This window comes from Salvelinus namaycush, chromosome 38, assembly GCF_016432855.1.
Source record: "Salvelinus namaycush isolate Seneca chromosome 38, SaNama_1.0, whole genome shotgun sequence".
Lineage (NCBI taxonomy): Eukaryota > Metazoa > Chordata > Actinopteri > Salmoniformes > Salmonidae > Salvelinus > Salvelinus namaycush.
In genome coordinates this window covers 16519030-16538476 of record NC_052344.1, presented here as the reverse complement: position 1 = coordinate 16538476, position 19447 = coordinate 16519030, and the positions used below count along the sequence as shown (strand labels likewise).

The following is a 19447-nucleotide window of genomic DNA, read 5'->3' as shown; positions in this document are numbered from 1 at the left end:
ATCAAGTTATAGGAAAATTGTCCCACTGGGCATAAACTGGTTGAATCAACGTTGTTACAACGTAATTTGTCAATTTATTGTTACAAGGAATCTACATGGAAAATACATTGGATTTGAAAAACGTAATCAATGTAAACTGCTGTTTTGAGGGTGAAATTTCAACCACATAGATGCTGTTGTCATGGTAACCACATTTAAACGTAGACAAACCTATGTTGAATTTGTACCTTTAAAACAGCGTCAGCTCTTCAAAACAATAGGCTGGGCAGCACCTCCTACTGGAGAATTGATATATCTACAGCTACCCTTTAGTCTCCCATCCAGGGTTGTAACCAAGCCCACCCTGCTTAGATATGATATTTATCAGTGACTATTACCATGATGCTATCTTGACAATGATTGTTTTGAGATCTCACTTAGCAACAGCAAATCTATTTAGTTTTTATCAAAGTCATTCCAAAGGGAAAGTTTCACAGAGAAAATTACATGTGACCATACTTTATCACTCATATAACGTCAATTAGACTATTTCGGCCTATATAGCATTTGCAAAGTCATCGACAGCTATTGTTTCAATTCAACTCAGAATTCAACTAAATATAGACAATACAATAGGCCTAGGGTTGCAAGCTCTGGTTGATTTCAAATGTAATGATATTTAGTTATATTGAATTGTGTTTAGTTGTCAACACAACCAAATATCAACATTTTAAAGGAGATGCATCTTCTGCTTGGATAGTTCTGTCTGTAACACTGACTTAGTCTGGCTTTAATTACAGTTCGTCTCCAAATTAATATTTGATATGTTGGCTTCACGTCTCCATCTCAACGAAATATGTAAATAAACACAACAATCAAAGTTAAAGAATAGGACTAAATTAAATCCAACTTTATTTAAAGTGCATTTAAAGTTTGATTTGAATGAGTCCTATTCTTTAACTTTTATTGTTATGTTGAAAATCAAACACAATTCAATGTTTGGAAAACAATAAACAATGAATAGCATATTGACAAGTTTAACAAATGATATGTTGGATTAATGTCTCCAACTCAACCAAAAATACAAGTTAAAAAATGGGATTAAGCTAGTGGCTCAGATGGAACAATGCAATCAGTAGATACATCTCATTTAAATGTTGATATTTGGTTGCTTTGTCAACCAAACACAATTTAATATAGCCTAAATTAAGGCTATCGTACAAACTAATGTAACATTCAACTTTAAAATGAGTAACACATCCATGGCCACATTGAGGTTGAGAAACTATAAAATCCTTATTATAAAACATGCATGTTCTACATAGCATGAATAGGTTGTCGCAGGTCTCTGGAGATCTTCACTATTGCTGTAATAATCTGTGCAGAATCTTGTGCAGCACCATGTATTTTTAATGTAATCTCAACTGCAATCCAGGTCATTTGGTTCTGCTATTAGATGAAACACAGTGATAACACATTCATCTGTTGTGTATATATAAACAAAATATCTGGCATTTTTTTCCCATTTGAAATTCGCTGTGCTTTTAAATGGTTGAAAGTGCAGTGAGACATTTCAGTGAAAACTAAACCAAAAATCTGACATTGTTTTTCCATTGGAAGTTGGTTGTGCTTTTTTCAATGGTTGAATGCACAGTTGAACTAACTTTTGGATGTCTTTTTGAGTGGGTGAATATATAGTATGTTGTAGTCTCATTGATCAAGTTCTCAACTAAACATTACCTAATTAATGTAATTAATGTTGAAATGATGTAGTGTGTCCAGTGGGTTATCACTACAAGCATTTCATATGAATGTAATGGTAATGCTCTCTGAATCAATTCATGTCAAATTCTACGTTATTTAGAAATACCTTGTTTGTTACAATCAAACTACCTTTGAGACAAGACTCTAATTTTGAGCCACCTAAAAAGACACTCAGTCTTTTAAAGAGTTGGCAATAAATAAGAGTACTCAGAGATTTTTGGAATTCTCCAGAGCAGGAGGGAAAGGACAATGACAGGGTACATTTTGGGCCCCCTGTAAGAGCTTGATGAAATATTCAGCGTAGGTCTATAAAGAAGCTATTTAGGTTAATAATTCAGGAGTCCATAAGAGTTAAGTGATGTTATACAACAAACTGGAGACAGGGAGAGAATACCTCGCTCTCACCTGTAACTCCCTTAGGAACAGTGCTTTTACCCCAGAGATAAAAAAAAAAAAAGCTACTACTGTGCTGTATAAGATATCTAGGACTTCCACAGCATTGGGACCAGCAGACAGTACAATACCGAGGAAGCCCTAAAGATTACATTGAACCATACACATACATGATCAAACATCTTAAACCATTTAAATACATAGGAAATGATAGAGCACTCAAATGCTGCACGTCTTAAATCAAATCAAATGTTATTGGTCACACACATATTTAGCAGATGTTATTGTGGGTTTAGCGAAATGCTTGTGTAAATTATGGCCCTATCCTGGCGGACCAATATTTAGAACTGGGCTGGGTGCTATGGATTGGTGTGTGTGTTTTTAAGCAGTGTGCGTCTGTGTGTGTGACCATCCGGTTGCCTTACCTGCTGTCGTGGGTGTAGATCTGGGGTGTGGGGGCTGGGGTCTGTGTGATGGGGCTCTGATGGGTCAGGGAGCTGGGCTGGGTGACTGCAGGGCTAGGCTGAGTGACTGCAGGGCTGGGCTGGGTGACAGCAGGGCTGGGCTGGCCCACGGTGGGACTGGGCTGGGTCTGAGGACTGTGCTGCTGGGTCACTGCTGGGCTCTGTTTCTGTGAACTAGGGGCTGATGGGCTCAGCTCTGAAACACAGACAGACAGAAGTGTCAGACACAGTGACCGATAGACACACACCACAGTATAGACTGTGCTAGACAGAGCCACATTAACATAATACACGGTGCATCTACTTCAAAGAACTGTCAGTACAATGCTCTGTGTGTAATCTACAGTAGATGCTCGTCATACCAGAAACACCCATGAAGCATTAGAAGATGGTGACAGAAACAGACTCACTAGACAGTTCTCCCAAACAGACATATCACTTTCTGACCCACGCAAATAGTGCCTGAGCCAGAGATAGAACAACCTCCTTTAAAAAAGGATGTAAAACGGTCTGTACAGTAAGACGACGTGCTGCATTTAAGATGACACACAGTTTTAACAACAGTCCCTGAAAGTCCCCCCACATCTACAGTATAGAGTTATCTGCTGACCCCTTGGTCCCCCCATTATCTCCAGTCTAGTGACCGTTGTCCCCCCCCCCCCGTCCCCCCCGTCGCGCTCACCTTCCTGTGGTATGATCCGGAGGGTGACGCTGAGGCCGGCGTCCTTGATGAGCTTAACGATGTCGGCGTGGGGCATGTTGATGATGGACTGGCTGTTCACCGCCAGGATGCGGTCACCCACCTTCAGTTTGCCACAGCGGTCCGCCGGGCTGCCGTCGATGATACGCCCAATCTTATGGGGCACGCCTGGGATGGGAGGAGAGGAGAGGAGGAGGACAATACACACAGAGTGAGAGACACACAGATATGGTTAGTTGAGGATGGGTCTGAGTTCAGGCTAATCTTACTGGTTGGATGCTTTCTTTCCATCTCTCCCTCTCTTCTTTCTATCTATGTTGCTCGCTCTTTTCACATTTCTCTCGCCCCCTCTCAGCTTATGTAAGACAGCTGGCTGTATGCACGGCGAGTGTGGGCAGGGAACTAAAAGGCAATGCGGTGTACTGTAGCCTAGCTACCTCAGATCTGAGGGATTGATATAGTCAGGAAACCATTAGGAATTGAGACGGGTTAGATAGTTAGAGGATGAGTACATGGTTCAAAAATAGAGGTGTTACATTTTCTATGTAGTTGTGACCTCTTCCTCTCAGCAATTTTTGTCAAAATGGATTTGGTTATCTCTGCTTGGAACGACCGTATCTGCTGGACTAAAATGCATGAAAACTCAAGAGCATAATAATATGCGAAGCCTTCCCTTTTAAGGTGAAATTGCCATAAGGCAGTACATTTGTAATGTAAACAACTCATGGACACGCAATAACACACACACTCACTCATGTACACACACACAGAGCAGCACTCACTGATGGCACTGGCGGTCTCGGGCCGGTTGAGCGAGCTGATGATGACGAATCCAAACCCTTCACTCTCCTTGCGGTGGATAATGACATCACTCGGTGGCTGCTGCACGCTGGAGGTCGGCTCTCCGTCTGTGGTGCTACCTGTACCCATGGCGTCAGTGGGTGGGGCTGCGTTGTTGCAAGGATACGTGGCACTGGTGAAGTCGCTTCGTGGGGAGCTGTGCTGGGTGGACACAGAGCCGGGGCTGCGGCCGTTCTCTGGACACGGCTCTCCTGTGGGGGGGGGGGGTAACAGAGAGCTGAGTTAACCTGCTCTGCTCTGCTCTCCTCCACACCACACTGCAGCCCAGCAAAGAAGCACAGCACTCATCAATGGACAAAGAGTGGCCCTGTCTGGACTGGCTATCAGATCAGAGAAAGGTCATGGTTTCTCTCACACCTCATCGGCTGTATTGTTGCATCCAAAGATCTTTTTAATCCAAAAGAAAACCTACATTTGAAGATATCTGTAGATACAATCGCTAAGAACTAAGATTCCCTCAAAACCAAGATGTCATGTTAGAACTCATTACATCTCCTTCAGTGATCAAGGTTGAACTGAAGACAGTGAGACCTCTGGGAGAGACAGAGTCTTGACACCTCCAAAAGTGTTACTTTGAATCAAACGTTCGAGGGATGAATGGCAAGACCACGGACGACATGGATGAGTCAGACAGCTTTTCATGACTGAAGACGGAAGGAGAAGAGGGAGACAGAGGAGGGGAGACGGGATCTCACCAGGGTGGCTGTGCTCTCCTCCCCAGGCACCAAAGGCAGCCGGAGCGTAAGCTGACATAAGGGAATGGGGAGATCTGAAGGGGACGGTGTGTGTAGAGGGCTGCTACACTCATCACACAGCATGTTCTTGCAGCTCTACAATTCATGGTACAATACAACAGCCGGACTCCACATAAGGCCAGAGAAAGTAAGACTATCAGGCCTTCTTGGAGTAGGATGAATTGGTCCCTAGAGGATGATCTAAGGCCAGAGTTTAGTTTTCCTCCCTAATGATTAGGAGTGTTCAGGAAACTGATCCTAGATCTGTCCTCTCCCATCCTCTCACCTGGGCCCTGTAGCCTCCTCCTGATGGTGAGGTTGACCTGTCCATTGCGGGCGGCGCCGTGCATCAGGTCGATGACGTAGCGGTGGGGCTTCCCCGCCACCGGGATCCCATCCACAAAGATGAGCTCATCGCCTGGCCGCAGCCGCCCGTCTCTGTCCGCAGGGCTCTTCTCTATGATGGCCCCAATCAGAATCTGTTTATGGGAACCAGACCAATCAGAACGCATGGAGAGGTAGGGGTTAAAAAGTCGGTTGACCAATCATAGGGCTGGATTCAGAAAAGGACTACATTGAAGCGATATGTAGCCATGGTCAAGTGGACAAGAAACATGCAGTGAGTAACTGTATGTGAAATGACATGTATAAGTGGTTGTTATGTCAGTGGTGCTTATGAATAGATACGTGGCTCCATGTTTGCGCTGTGTGTTACTCTACAGACAATTAACCAGTAACCATCCACAGCAGCATCACCAGTCTCAGTCAGGGTTCAGGGTTAGATATGTATGCAGTGGGTTAGAGAGGAGAAAATGACAGGGTTCCACGCCCATCTCATACGAGCCTTCTCACGGGTGTCCGGACTCACAGGCTGTCCTGCCTCGTCTCCCCCAAGGATGCGGAAGCCGAAGCCAGACTTCTGCCTCCTCAGGTGGACCTCCACCTCCTGGTACTCTGCCCCTGGGGTCAAGGAACAGACAACACCTGTGACACGTGTTGACCTTGGAGTGCCCTCAGCCTAATGACTAATTTATGTGGAGCCAGAGGATTGTTGATCACATATTGTGGAAGTTAACACATGAAATTAAAGGCACTGTTATTTCTGTGTTTTACATAATATTGTACAACAGCTGATGGAACTAACACTGTTAAAGTGTGATTTTTTAAAATCAGTGTTATTTCCTGGTAGCTTGTTGAAAAGAATCGACACAGGACCCTAATCAGCAGGTTTGCATGGGCGGGAGTTTCGGCTTTCCATGGGGACATCAATGTGGTATATTGGTTAATAGACCAATAACAAAGAGTTCCAAACTTCTCTGCCAATAACAGCAAGTTTTCAGTTTTCCACTCCCCACTCAAACCAGACAGTTCTTGCTAAAGTCTTGCTTGAGAATGTTTTTTAGGCTAAAAAGCTAATTTTGCCAATTTTAATGGAACTCTATTACAGCAAGGCACTTATTTGTTACCCAGAAATGATTTGATATTGATATAAAACGGCTGCATTGGGCCTTTAATGCATTGCAAATTAAATTAAAGGTTTCATTAAAAAAGACATTTGTATTTTTTTAGAATAATTCCTATTCCTCCCTGTGGACAGTCTTCTTCAGGGCCATACCTGAGTGGTCCACAGAGAAGATGGTCCGCGGCAGGCCTGGCTCTGTGTGGGGGAGGGAGATTGAGGGAGCACCCATAAACAATAATACAACACACACACTGTCTTACAACTGTCTCACTCAGAGCAGACTATTAAAAAGACTGAGACTAGAGCAAGACAGAAAAAAACTTGCCTCAGCACATTGTCTGCACAGAGTTCCTACATCATCCATTACACTGTGGAAAAGATGTGCCTAGGGCTTGTAATACAGTTATCTTTTTATTTACAGTATGTGTTAGGGGAGCAGAAACTCATCTGCAATCAGGCCTTTACTGGAAAGCAGAATGATTTGTGGCATAGTGATATTCATTACCCTGAAAACCCTTTCCTATGAAATGAAGTAGAGCGGGTCAAAGTGACTGTGATGAGAAATGGGCTCTATTTACAGCAGGTTTAATCACGGAGACCAGTGTCCGCTGGGATACCAGAGGAATTAATTGAGGAAACAAAGATGGCGGATAAGGAGACTGACTGACAAGTCTTACCACGGAACCCATAAACAGTGTTTTAAGTTTATATTAAATAAGATTGCTGGAAAAAATACTCATACATGTGGGCAGAAGATAAGGACAGAATGACCTTGCTGGCTAGAGGAGGATTTTGGTGTATTACAGACTGTGTTGCAGTTTACATAAAATACACAATTCATAAATCTCCATCTATCTCCAGCTCTCTCACATGCAATGGGGTCTCCTGGTTTCCTACTAGAATACAGGCATCTAATTACAGATGTAGGATTTTAATTTGATCACTCTTTTGTTGCTGAGAATTTTCCTACACAGCAGGAAATATAAACTTGTAGTGTATTTGTAACAGTATAACTTTAAACCGTCCCCTCGCCCCGACACGGGCGCGAACCAGGGACCCTCTGCACACATCAACAACTGACACCCACGAAGCGTCGTTACCCATCGCTCCACAAAAGCCGCGGCCCTTGCAGAGCAAGGGGCAACATTACTTCTAGGTTTCAGAGCAAGTGACGTAACTGATTGAAACGCTAGTAGCGCGTACCCGCTAACTAGCTAGCCATTTCACATCCGTTACATATTCAAGCTTAAAAAGGCTTCTAAAGTTCTTAATATATATTGTTTTATCAACCCCTACATTCTTTTCCATGAATTATAACCCATTTCCTGTTGCTGCATGATTATTTTCCAGCTGTAGAAAACCTTATCAACATTCAGTGGAAGCTACACTGACTTGTCTATGGTTGTGGGGTATGGGTGCATTTTCTTCTCTAACAGCCTGTATTGGTCTCCAGGCTATATTGAGAACAGTCCTAGTTAGATAAGGTTACTGAAAAATACCAATGTTCATGACCTAGAACTCCCACACCACTGAGGGAAACAAGTAAAGTGTTCCTAAAAGTTGCCCTGTGCCTCAACCCTGTTAACCTGACTGACCAACAGTCTGCAAGTGTAGCCTAGCAGCGAACAGCACTTTGGGGGCTTGTTACACGGAGGGGACAGATACTTAACACTAAACTGAACACACGAGAGAGCGAGAGAGAGACAGAAAAGCTACAGAGAAAGATTGACTGAGAAGCTGGAAGGCTTTGACGTGGAGTTCTTCCGACAGCCCTGTCCTCTTTAATAAAGGTTGTGTTGCGTAAGCACGCACACAGCTCGCCTCTCTCCTCACAGTGTGCATCTACTGTAGCCTACGACTGACTCAGGCCCACAGAGATTCTACAATAGAGAGGAGCAGAGCATTATCATGTCTACCGGCTAGAGCCTCGCATGTCAATCATGAAGCCTCTATGGTACATCAAGCTGCACGGACTTAACAGAAACTAGCACTGTCACTAGCACTGGTCAAAAGGATGAGTGCACTTTATGTTCAGAATCATACAGTAGATATGACTACTGATGTCAAAAACCAATGGTATACTGTCGTACAACTCCTTCTACAGAGCATATCTTGGCAACCCAGTTAAAAGCTTGGTCGTACACTCAATGAACTGAAAGGAAATCCCTATGCTTGTACCCCTGACAGGATCTTTAATGGCTCAAATACAATTGTTGGCTCCTAAAGTATACAGCGGTCTAAGAAGACAGGTTGTTGGCTGAGATGTTCCTGAAAAAATAGCTAATTTGACTATACACTCTGGCAGAACATCGACTGGAGGCAGAGATCCGCGAGATATTCAGAGATTCCCCGAACGAAGGAGTCTAGGCCAAGTACAAATGTATCAACATCAAGTCATCTGTCAGCACTAAGATAAAAGTATAAACTCTTAAACCGTTGTCCTACTCCATATTTACAGAAATACATCTACAGACAAAACAACATAATACATCTCATTCTGCAGAACTCAGATAACCCAGACTATGTCCCTATAGGAACAGAACCCAGACTATGTCCCTATAGGAACAGAACCCAGACTATGTCCCTATAGGAACATAACCCAGACAATGTCCCTATAGGAACAGAACCCAGACAACCCAGACTATGTCCCTATAGGAACAGAACCCAGACAACCCAGACTATGTCCCTATAGGAACACAACCCAGACTATGTCCCTATAGGAACAGAACCCAGACAACCCAGACTATGTCCCTATAGGAACACAACCCAGACTATGTCCCTATAGGAACAGAACCCAGACAACCCAGACTATGTCCCTATAGGAACAGAACCCAGACTATGTCCCTATAGGAACAGAACCCAGACAATGTCCCTATAGGAACAGAACCCAGACAACCCAGACTATGTCTCTATAGGAACAGAACCCAGACAACCCAGACTATGTCCCTATAGGAACAGAACCCAGACAACCCAGACTATGTCCCTATAGGAACAAAACCCAGACATTTGTCCCTATAGGAACAGAACCCAGACTATGTCCCTATAGGAACAGAACAGGTGGAGCTGAGGCCATTGCTATATTGCACTATGGAGCCCTGACTACTGTTCACGAGGGCTACAATGATTCTTTCAGGAGATGAGGTGTGTGTGTGTGTGTATGAGTGTGTTTTTGTGCATCTTCATAGGTCCACCTGTTCAGAAGAACATTAACCCCTGGAACCCCAGACAGATATGATGGGGCTGTTGTTGTTGTTGATTCTGTTGTTGTACTAGTGTGGTTCCAGTACTTACGCCTACTATTCTCATAGATAGCCCTGGACTTCTCATAGAGGTCATAGGGGTCGGGCCTGCTCAGATCAAAGCCCTCGGGGAGGGCAGAGTCTGGGACTGAGGCCCTGTGGAGGTGGCGGGTCAGGAAGGGGGCGTTGTGGGGGACAACGGGGGCAGACAGACTGGTCTGGGGGCTGCCCTGACCCCCTCCCTGGCCTTGGGCCGCGTCCCACTGCTCCAACACCTGTAAACACATCAGACATCAGGGCATTGGTTCAGTCTCCACCACCCCTACCCTGGTTCTCATCCCTAAGGGATGCAAGGGGGCGCTGTCCTGGTACTCCAACAACTTCCTCTTAGACAAACCAAATGAGGTGAGAGCAGGTAGCAAAGCTATTCATAGTATACAGGTGGGGACAGAGGCCTTCATGGACGTCATCGACTTCATTGACCTCTGTCATTCACTACAGCAGTCTAATATTAGTGGGAGTAGTAATGCAACAAAGCAACATGAGCACCAGCCGGCAGCGACTAATTAAAGCAACAACAAAGATGAAGAGAGGAGAGGTGAAGAAACGTTTTAAAGGAAATAGAAGATGCCAAGGCTTATTAAAGCAGGTCCGGAAAAGCAGTGTGTAAATTATGCAGAGGGAGAGAGAGCACAGGCACACCAGTTCAGGGCTGCTGGGAGGAAGAGGGAGGCAGGCGGAGAGCATATTAAACATGTCAGTGTGCCACTGTCGTCGTCGGAAGATGGCAAATGGCCAAAGTGAGCACACAGAGGGTACTGGCCCAGTTTAAGGTGGCTACGGCCCAAGACATTCTATGATAGAGACTGTAGTGGATGCTAGAGTGGCATGGTAATAGGAGGAGTGCAAACACACAGCATTCACCCCCCTCAGAGAATCTATTTGATGAACCTGTGTGTGCGTGTGTGTGTGTGTGTGTGTGTTCTGCAACTATAATGGAATGTAGATGTGGTGGATAATGTGTGGTGTCTCTATTGTGGTGTCTCTAATACAATGCAGAAAAGCCAGCAGTGCTAGTGTCAAAACAGGTTTGTTTAGTCCCAATTACTCTCAGCAGCGTTGAATCCCAAACCACTCAGTGTGTGTCCAGGAGAAAAAGAGAGAAGTGCTAATTTATGCGGGTGTAAATCCAAACAATGCAGCTATATGGTTAAGTGCATAAAATATGATTTCTCTTCCCATTTGAAATAAGCACCACACTGATTATTTGAAGTGATACACACTATGACCTATTTTGACAAGCTGAGCTGCTTTCTTGTGTTGTACAAATGTCAGTTGTCTTTAGAAAACAGAGTGGTGTTGATGAGATAGTGAAGATGACACATTGGTATGTTAGGATGACAGTGAGAAAAAGTTCTCTCTAGTACCACCCGATAAAATGACTAATTTGATATCAGGAGCTGTATAAAAAGATGCTGCCAAGGCATCTAGTTCCATCGAACCAAGGCAAAATCAAAGTGTTCCCACTCTGTGTGGTTCCACCCATCTCTGCTCCTGATCTTCGGAATGTCTGAGTGTCTGGCCGTGTAATGGCAGGGTGACAGTCAGGGGATCTTATTAAGTCTGGACCAGACTATAGCACTGTCACTTCCCCTACCTCCTTCTCCGTCTTTCTCTCCCTCCATCTATTATACTGTATGTACTAAGTGAAGTATGAAGTATGGTCTTTCCTAACTGGCTCTGAGAGGGTTAAATAAAGTTGTTTTGAATTGAATTGAATCTTTCCCCCTCATTTAGTCACAGGCAGTCAGGCTCTTTAAGACTGTATGACCTGTGTGTATGGCTAGAGACTGCTGTTTCCTACACACAACACTCTCAGGTCTGGCCATAAATTGATTCTGCATCCACACCAATAGTACTACAAACTACTGTATATTCTGTTCTTCACTCTCATGACTATATGAGAATATACTCATATATGAACAGGCTTTGTTCCAAACTGAATTCGGAAGGCAGGGCATCATTAGTATTTGTGCCAACTTTGAGACACAATTACAAAACTCCCATAGTCTCCGTTTTTAAACTTTGTATCCATGTTGGATTATTTGGGCTGGGCTTCTTTGGGCTACGGGAATCGTCCTGAACTAATGATATCCAATTAAACCTGGGCTGTTGGGGGCGGTTGGCAGCTGCTGGTGCTCTGAAGCCTGTTCTGCATCATAGCTCAATGTGTGGAGAGGAACAAACACACGCTAGGGGAGAGAAAGAGTGGCTTCGGCTGGACCGCCTGCCTGCCTGACTCCATAGCTATTTTCCCAGGCACTTCTTCTCCGGGAGCTCAGATTCAGAATTACAGCAGGGATAACACAAAGACTGCTTCTTCTGAGTCCATGGACGTGTGGAATGTTATGATCTGTCACCGGAGACTCTACAAATGAGCTGAGGTTAGTAGCTGGTTAGCTATATCAGCCAAACTAGAACATGAAGTAGCATGAAATGGGATACACACACAAACACACACACCTTGTTTCTTGGCAATACACCATGTCTAACTCGACTCAGAGAGTGCTCTGAGAGGCATTGTAGCTTCTCTTCCTTGTCTGGATGACAAGTGTTTATTGAGTGTTTGGGGACAGAGTCCAGACAGACAGACAGGCAGACAGACAGACAGACAGAGGCTAGGTTTGAACAGAGTGTTGTCTAAGAGGTCTCAGACATCTTTAAAGTTTCAGCTTTCAACATGTTAGTACAATCTGTCTCGACAAAAACTAAAAATACAACATTTGTATATTTTGTCTGACATATATGACATCTGAGAAAACATAGTTATGACAAAAGATGATCAGGAAAGATAGCTAAGTTAGTAGCAGATCAATATCAGCCTGGAGATGAAGGAAGAAGGGAAGAATGGATGAGTGATAATTTCTCGGTATGACTGTTAGAAAAGGGTTCTCTCACTCTCTTTATCAGGGATACAGAGGAGCTGAGAGAAAGATGGAATGTTGAGGGGACCATGCCAACCCAGAGTCTGGACCATAGATATAGCATTACTAGAAGAGCATCTGGTCTAGCAGTTTGCATAGACGTAGACTGTCATGTGCATAGACATACACCACATCGAATGACCATCAAGATTTATTTAGATCATGGCCCATCGGGCTCACGGTATGACGAGTCTGGTAATTCTATATCTATGAGTGGGCCACTTATCCCTTTCCTCTGCATGTGACGGCAAGAGGAAGGGTCCAACTCAAGGCCAGGATACAGCAGCAGCCGAGACACGACAACAGCACTACAGTTAGTATAAGGGAAGGGAATAGAATAGAGTAGTCATTCTCAGCTAGTTCAGAAGATATAGATTTAAGGTTATGTAGTAAAGTCAATCAGAGCAGCTCCAACATATATGCACAGTGCAGCCATTTTGTTAACTAAATGAGTCAATTAGAATTAATGGGAGAGCTGAGGCTTGGAAGACAATGCATTTTACCTGTTTAGGGGTCTTCCAGGGTGAATAGTGACCTGCAATAGTGAGAAAACAACAATGTTTAGCCTAGAGAGTAGTGGCAGCCATTACATTAGGTCTGAGCTGGTCTGTCTGTGTCTGAGGGCTACTCCATGAACTAAAGAAAGATAACAAAACTTAAACGGAATAAAACATTAAGAAACCAATGGAAAGATGACAGATTTGCACTAAAAGCAATGAGAGGGCTGCAAAGTAATCCCACCCCAAGTGGTGCGATGCAATGTCCTTGAGAAGCAGATTCTTGAAGCACCAGAAAGACAATGGGTCAGAGAGGATCTTACAGTAACGTTGGTCTCCAAGCCAAGGGGAAGTTGAAAACTGCCACCACCACAGTGCACAACACATGAAGAACACCTGCTCTTTCCATGACACAGACTGACCAGGTGAATCCAGGTGCAAGCTATGATCCCTATTTGATGTCACTTGTTAAATCCACTTCAATCAGTGTAGATGAAGGGGAGGAGACTGGTTAAATAAGAACTGAGACATGGATTGTGTATGTGTACCATTCAGAGGGTGAATGGGCAAGACACAAAATGTAAGTACGTTTGAACAGGTTATGGTAGTAGGTGCCAGATGCACTGGTTTGTGTCAAGAACTGCAACACTGCTGGGTTTTTCACGCTCAACAGTATCTCGTGTGTATAAAGAATGGTCCACCGCCCAAAGGACATCCCGCCAACTTGACACAACTGTGGGAAGCATTGGAGTCAACGTGGGCCAGCATCCCTGTGGAACGCTTTCTACACCTTGTAGAGTCCATGCCCAGACAAATTGAGGCTGTTCTGAGGTCAAAAGGGGGGTGCAACTCAATATTAGGAAGGTGTTCCTAATGTTTGGTATACTCAGTGTACATTACCGTATGTGTTGCTAAATTATCCCAAATAATTGATAGGGGATCATATTGGAGAAGCCTTTGCCAATATTTGGATAAACATCCAGGCTTGATCGTATAACAGAATTCTCTGTCATTTAATTTGCCTTACAGGGACAACGCTTGGGGAAAACACCAGAGGTGAGGGTCTGATAAAGAATCAAATGGGATTCTCACAGAAGTAGAATAGGTCATAACCTTAGAAAACCCTAAACGCTCCCCTGACTCTAAAGTTGGATTGAAGTGATGAGAATGATTCGATAGGTGATGAGGCTTCACCATTCAACACAATTTTCCCTGGACAAATATAACCTACACAGTAAGTTTCCATGTTAGACTGGTAGATTTTATACAATTCAAGATATACACTACAGCCGTGGTATTCAAACTGTTTCAGCGGGAACCCCATGTTTTCAGCCAAAATTCTGGGGACCTCATTTTTTTTCTGAAGAATTTCTCACGACCCCCCCCACCCCAAGTCTAATGAAACAACTTTGAAATCGGTACATTTTGATTTTTACATCAACATATAACCTTCAATGCATTACATTTTCTTTTCTTATCAAAATGAAAAGAAACCAATAAATACATTTACTCAATAAAATAATGTTTCTCAAAAGCGTTTGTATATTGTACCATCTGCAACCCCAACTACAGTTCCCCCGACCCCGACTTTGAATCTCACTGCACTACAGTGTACAAAGCCGTGTAGGTCCTGTAATTGTGTGATTTTAGCAAGTCATTGCATGCACTTCATTACATCATTTGCTAGCAGTAGCATGGACCTCTGCCTTGGATTGAATCATTCAGGGAACTGTAGTGTCAACAGTCACAGCATGTGATTGGATATCATAAGGTGAATGCACCAATTTGTAAGTCGCTCTGGATAAGAGCGTCTGCTAAATGACTTAAATGTAAATGTAAATGTTTGTGGGGTGATGGCATATCACAACACCACTGTGTTTGGACCACATACTGCCAGGCCAGAGGCTCCAACTATTTCTCAGGTAAATATTAATATTCCAGTTAAAGGTCTCTACTTCTAATATATCAACATGGATTGTGACTTTCGTTCATTGATTGAAGGCATACCAGAGGCGCTGTGTGAATGTGCAAAGTTTTGGGATGATTTTGGCCGGAGGGTAGTGTGAATGAATTGGCTGTGTTATGAGTAGGTTATGTGTTTTCAATGGGAAAACAGAACCCACTTTGCTCCCTATACCTCTCCCCTGAGCACTAACATACACCCATCTGTAAGCTGTAAATAAAATGGTGGAAGCTCCACCACTACACTTCTATCTATCCAGATCCTTCAGATCTGCAAACACCAAAAAGGAAGGGTGAGTCCTTACCCACCACCACTGTCATTTAAAAAAGCCCAGCCAACCTTTACTCAGCAAATTACAACATTCCACAATCTACTTCAGCCTAGAACACATGATCACAACAAACAGAGTAACAGAATGCAGGACTTCCAGCGGTACTCACCACCGCCAGTGTTCACACTCAGAGCTATGCAACGCAAGGCAGCAGTCTCACATCAAAAGACCCAGCTTCATAACACATACGGCCCAAACTATTCACTCCACATCGGCTCCCCGGAGAAACAGGAAGGAACGTAAAAAACAACAAACTGTCTGTCGACTGTCTGTCTACTCAATTCAATTTTCAGCCCCTCCAGGAACAGAATGTTGCGGATGCAAATCGTCCAGGATCGAATTAGCGAGTGGCTGCCTGCGTTACATGCCAGGAGGCTTCCCAGCGTTACATGCCAGGAGGCTTCCTGCGTTACATGCCAGGAGGCTTCCCAGCGTTACATGCCAGGAGGCTTCCTGCGTTACATGCCAGGAGGCTTCCTGCGTTACATGCCAGGAGGCTTCCTGCGTTACATGCCAGGAGGCTTCCTGCGTTACATGCCAGGAGGCTTCCTGCGCTACATGCCAGGAGGCTTCCCTGTGCGTTACATGCCAGGAGGCTTCCTGCGTTACATGCCAGGAGGCTTCCTAGCGCTACATGCCAGGAGGCTTCCCAGCGCTACATGCCAGGAGGCTTCCCAGCGCTACATGCCAGGAGACTTCCCAGCGTTACATGCCAGGAGGCTTCCCAGCGTTACATGCCAGGAGGCTTCCCAGCGTTACATGCCAGGAGGCTTCCCAGCGCTACATGCCGGGAGGCTTCACAGCGCTACATGCCGGGAGGCTTCCAAGCGTTACATGCCAGGAGGCTTCCCAGCGTTACATGCCAGGAGGCTTCCCAGCGTTACATGCCAGGAGGCTTCCCAGCGTTACATGCCAGGAGGCTTCCCAGCGTTACATGCCAGGAGGCTTCCCAGCGCTACATGCCAGGAGGCTTCCCAGCGTTACATGCCAGGAGGCTTCCCAGCGTTACATGCCAGGAGGCTTCCCAGCGTTACATGCCAGGAGGCTTCCCAGCGTTACATGCCAGGAGGCTTCCCAGCGCTACATGCCAGGAGGCTTTCCCAGCGCTAGTCTCTTTTTAAGGGCGCAATCACACTGTAAACATGCCCTCCATCACCAACGAGTGGCACAGCAGAAATGGAAAGTGATCAACAAAAGAGTGGTAGAGGAGGGAGGAAGGGAGAGAGATGCAGCGACAGAGAAGACATGTTTGCAAACTATCATTCTCTCTCAGTGAGTCATCAATCTGACTGGAGCTTGCCTTGCACAGATCCACGGCTAGAATACATTTTTTTATAGATGGGGATAAATTACAGCAGCTTATCAGGAACGACTTTAACAATTCTCAAATCCAATTATTTTTTTGGACAGCTCTATCAGCACAGGCACAACATATATACAGGTGATAAAGAATCCACATTACTGGGTGATAAATGAGAGAGCGTTCAGACAGCAGGCCTGTTTTTTAATGAAAACTGACTCTTCACTTTCTCAAAACAAGGTCAATCAATACGAGTGCTCTTAGGATGACCTGCTATCAACCAGCATTACTTCAAGACAGAACAACCTGTTTTCTCTGGGAAAGGCAGAGCTACAACCATCATGGAGGGTACTCCACAGGGTAAATCCATTCATTGTTAACTCAGGCATAGGAGGTGTTTGGTTCGAAAGAGATGTCAGTGATGCCCTTTCTTATGGTAGATCAGCACTGAGATGTATTGAGTGACAGACTCTTGCCTCTGTTCCTGTGAGACGCCATAGCAGAGTCAAATATGTTCTAATACCTGAGCTGCATTTCATTTAGTTTGCCTGGTACAGTAGAACACATTTTATAGTTCAGATAGTGCAGGGATCTGAGCTAGCGCCACATCTGCAAGTTAACCATGACAGGTCACGTTATCATTAGCCTACAGTACTCATAGTACAGTAAGCTACCTACGACACTTGCAATGATGACATTCCACCTGGAGATCTGATAGAGTAGAGGTGTCTGAAGTGAGTCATTTGTCATTGAGCAATGGGACAGAACCATTTAAGAGCAGTGGGACAGGACCATGTAAGAGCAGTGGGACAGGACCATGTAAGAGCAGTGGGACAGGACCATGTAAGAGCAGTGGGACAGGACCATGTAAGAGCAGCGGGACAGGACCATGTAAGAGCAGCGGGACAGGACCATGTAAGAGCAGCGGGACAGGACCATGTAAGAGCAGCAGGACAGGACCATGTAAGAGCAGCGGGACAGGACCATGTTAGAGCAGCGGGACAGGACCATGTAAGAGCAGTGGGACAGGACCATGTTAGAGCAGTGGGACAGGACCATGTTAAAGCAGTGGGACAGGATCATGTTAGAGCAGTGGGACTGGACCATGTTAGAGCAGTGGGACAGGACCAAGTTAGAGCAGCGGGACAGGACCATGTTAGAGCAGTGGGACAGGACCATGTTAGAGCAGTGGGACAGGACCATGTTAGAGCAGTGGGACAGGACCATGTAAGAGCAGTGGGACAGGACCATGTTAGAGCAGTGGGACAGGACCATGTAAGAGCAGTGGGACAGGTCCATGGTAGAGCAGTGGGACAGGACCATGTTAAAGCAGTGGGACAGGATCATGTTAGAGCAGTGGGACAGGACCAAGTTAGAGCAGTGGGACAGGACCATGTTAAAGTAGTGGGACCGGACCATGTTAGAGCAGCGGGACAGGATCATATTAGAGCAGTGGGACAGGACCAAGTTAGAGCAGCGGGACAGGACCATGTTAGAGCAGTGGGACAGGTCCATGGTAGAGCAGTGGGACAGGACCATGTTAGAGCAGTGGGACAGGACCATGTTAGAGCAGTGGGACAGGACCATGTAAGAGCAGTGGGACAGGTCCATGGTAGAGCAGTGGGACAGGACCATGTTAAAGCAGTGGGACAGGATCATGTTAGAGCAGCGGGACCGGACCATGTTAGAGCAGCGGGACAGGATCATATTAGAGCAGCGGGACAGGTCCATGTTAGAGCAGTGGGACAGGACCATGTTAGAGCAGTGGGACAGGACCATGTAAGAGCAATGGGACAGGTCCATGGTAGAGCAGTGGGACAGGACCATGTTAAAGCAGTGGGACAGGATCATGTTAGAGCAGCGGGACCGGACCATGTTAGAGCAGCGGGACAGGATCATATTAGAGCAGCGGGACAGGACCATGTAAGAGCAGTGGGACAGGACCATGTTAGAGCAGCGGGACAGGACCATGTTAGAGCAGCGGGACAGGACCATGTTAGAGCAGTGGGACAGGATCATGTTAGAGCAGTGGGACAGGATCATGTTAGAGCAGTGGGACAGGACCATGTAAGAGCAGTGGGACAGGACCATGTTAAAGCAGTGGGACAGGATCATGTTAGAGCAGCGGGACAGGACCATGTTAGAGCAGCGGGACAGGACCATGTTAGAGCAGCGGGACCGGACCATGTTAAAGCAGTGGGACAGGATCATGTTAGAGCAGTGGGACAGGATCATGTTAGAGCAGTGGGACAGGACCATGTAAGAGCAGTGGGACAGGACCATGTAAGAGCAGTGGGACAGGACCATGTTAGAGCAGTGGGACAGGACCATGTTAGAGCAGCGGGACAGGATGATGTTAGAGCAGTGGGACAGGACCATGTAAGAGCAGTGGGACAGGACCATGTAAGAGCAGTGGGACAGGACCATGTTAGAGCAGTGGGACAGGACCATGTTAGAGCAGTGGGACAGGGCCATGTTAGAGCAGCGGGACAGGACCATGTTAGAGCAGCGGGACAGGACCATGTTAGAGCAGTGGGACAGGACCATGTAAGAGCAGTGGGACAGGACCATGTTAGAGCAGTGGGACAGGACCATGTTAGAGCAGTGGGACAGGGCCATGTTAGAGCAGCGGGACAGGACCATGTTAGAGCAGCGGGACAGGACCATGTTAGAGCAGCGGGACAGGACCATGTTAGAGCAGCGGGACAGGACCATGTTAGAGCAGTGGGACAGGACCATGTTAGAGCAGCGGGACAGGACCATGTTAGAGCAGCGG

The 19447-nt window shown here is 45.5% G+C and overlaps 1 protein-coding gene across 1 annotated transcript in view; it reads right to left on the bottom strand.

Annotated features, from left to right (window-relative positions):
• LOC120032284 (membrane-associated guanylate kinase, WW and PDZ domain-containing protein 2-like) overlaps window positions 1–19447 on the bottom strand; it is an 82452-nt gene that overhangs the window by 11892 nt on the left and 51113 nt on the right. The window contains exons 9-17 of the mRNA XM_038978299.1: window positions 13084–13115; window positions 9649–9871; window positions 6511–6552; window positions 5764–5855; window positions 5182–5374; window positions 4083–4352; window positions 3283–3468; window positions 2669–2796; window positions 2562–2617 (exon numbers count right to left, since the gene is read on the bottom strand). Coding sequence (XP_038834227.1) covers window positions 2562–2617; window positions 2669–2796; window positions 3283–3468; window positions 4083–4352; window positions 5182–5374; window positions 5764–5855; window positions 6511–6552; window positions 9649–9871; window positions 13084–13115 — 1222 coding nt within the window. The remainder of the gene's footprint in view (window positions 1–2561; window positions 2618–2668; window positions 2797–3282; window positions 3469–4082; window positions 4353–5181; window positions 5375–5763; window positions 5856–6510; window positions 6553–9648; window positions 9872–13083; window positions 13116–19447) is intronic.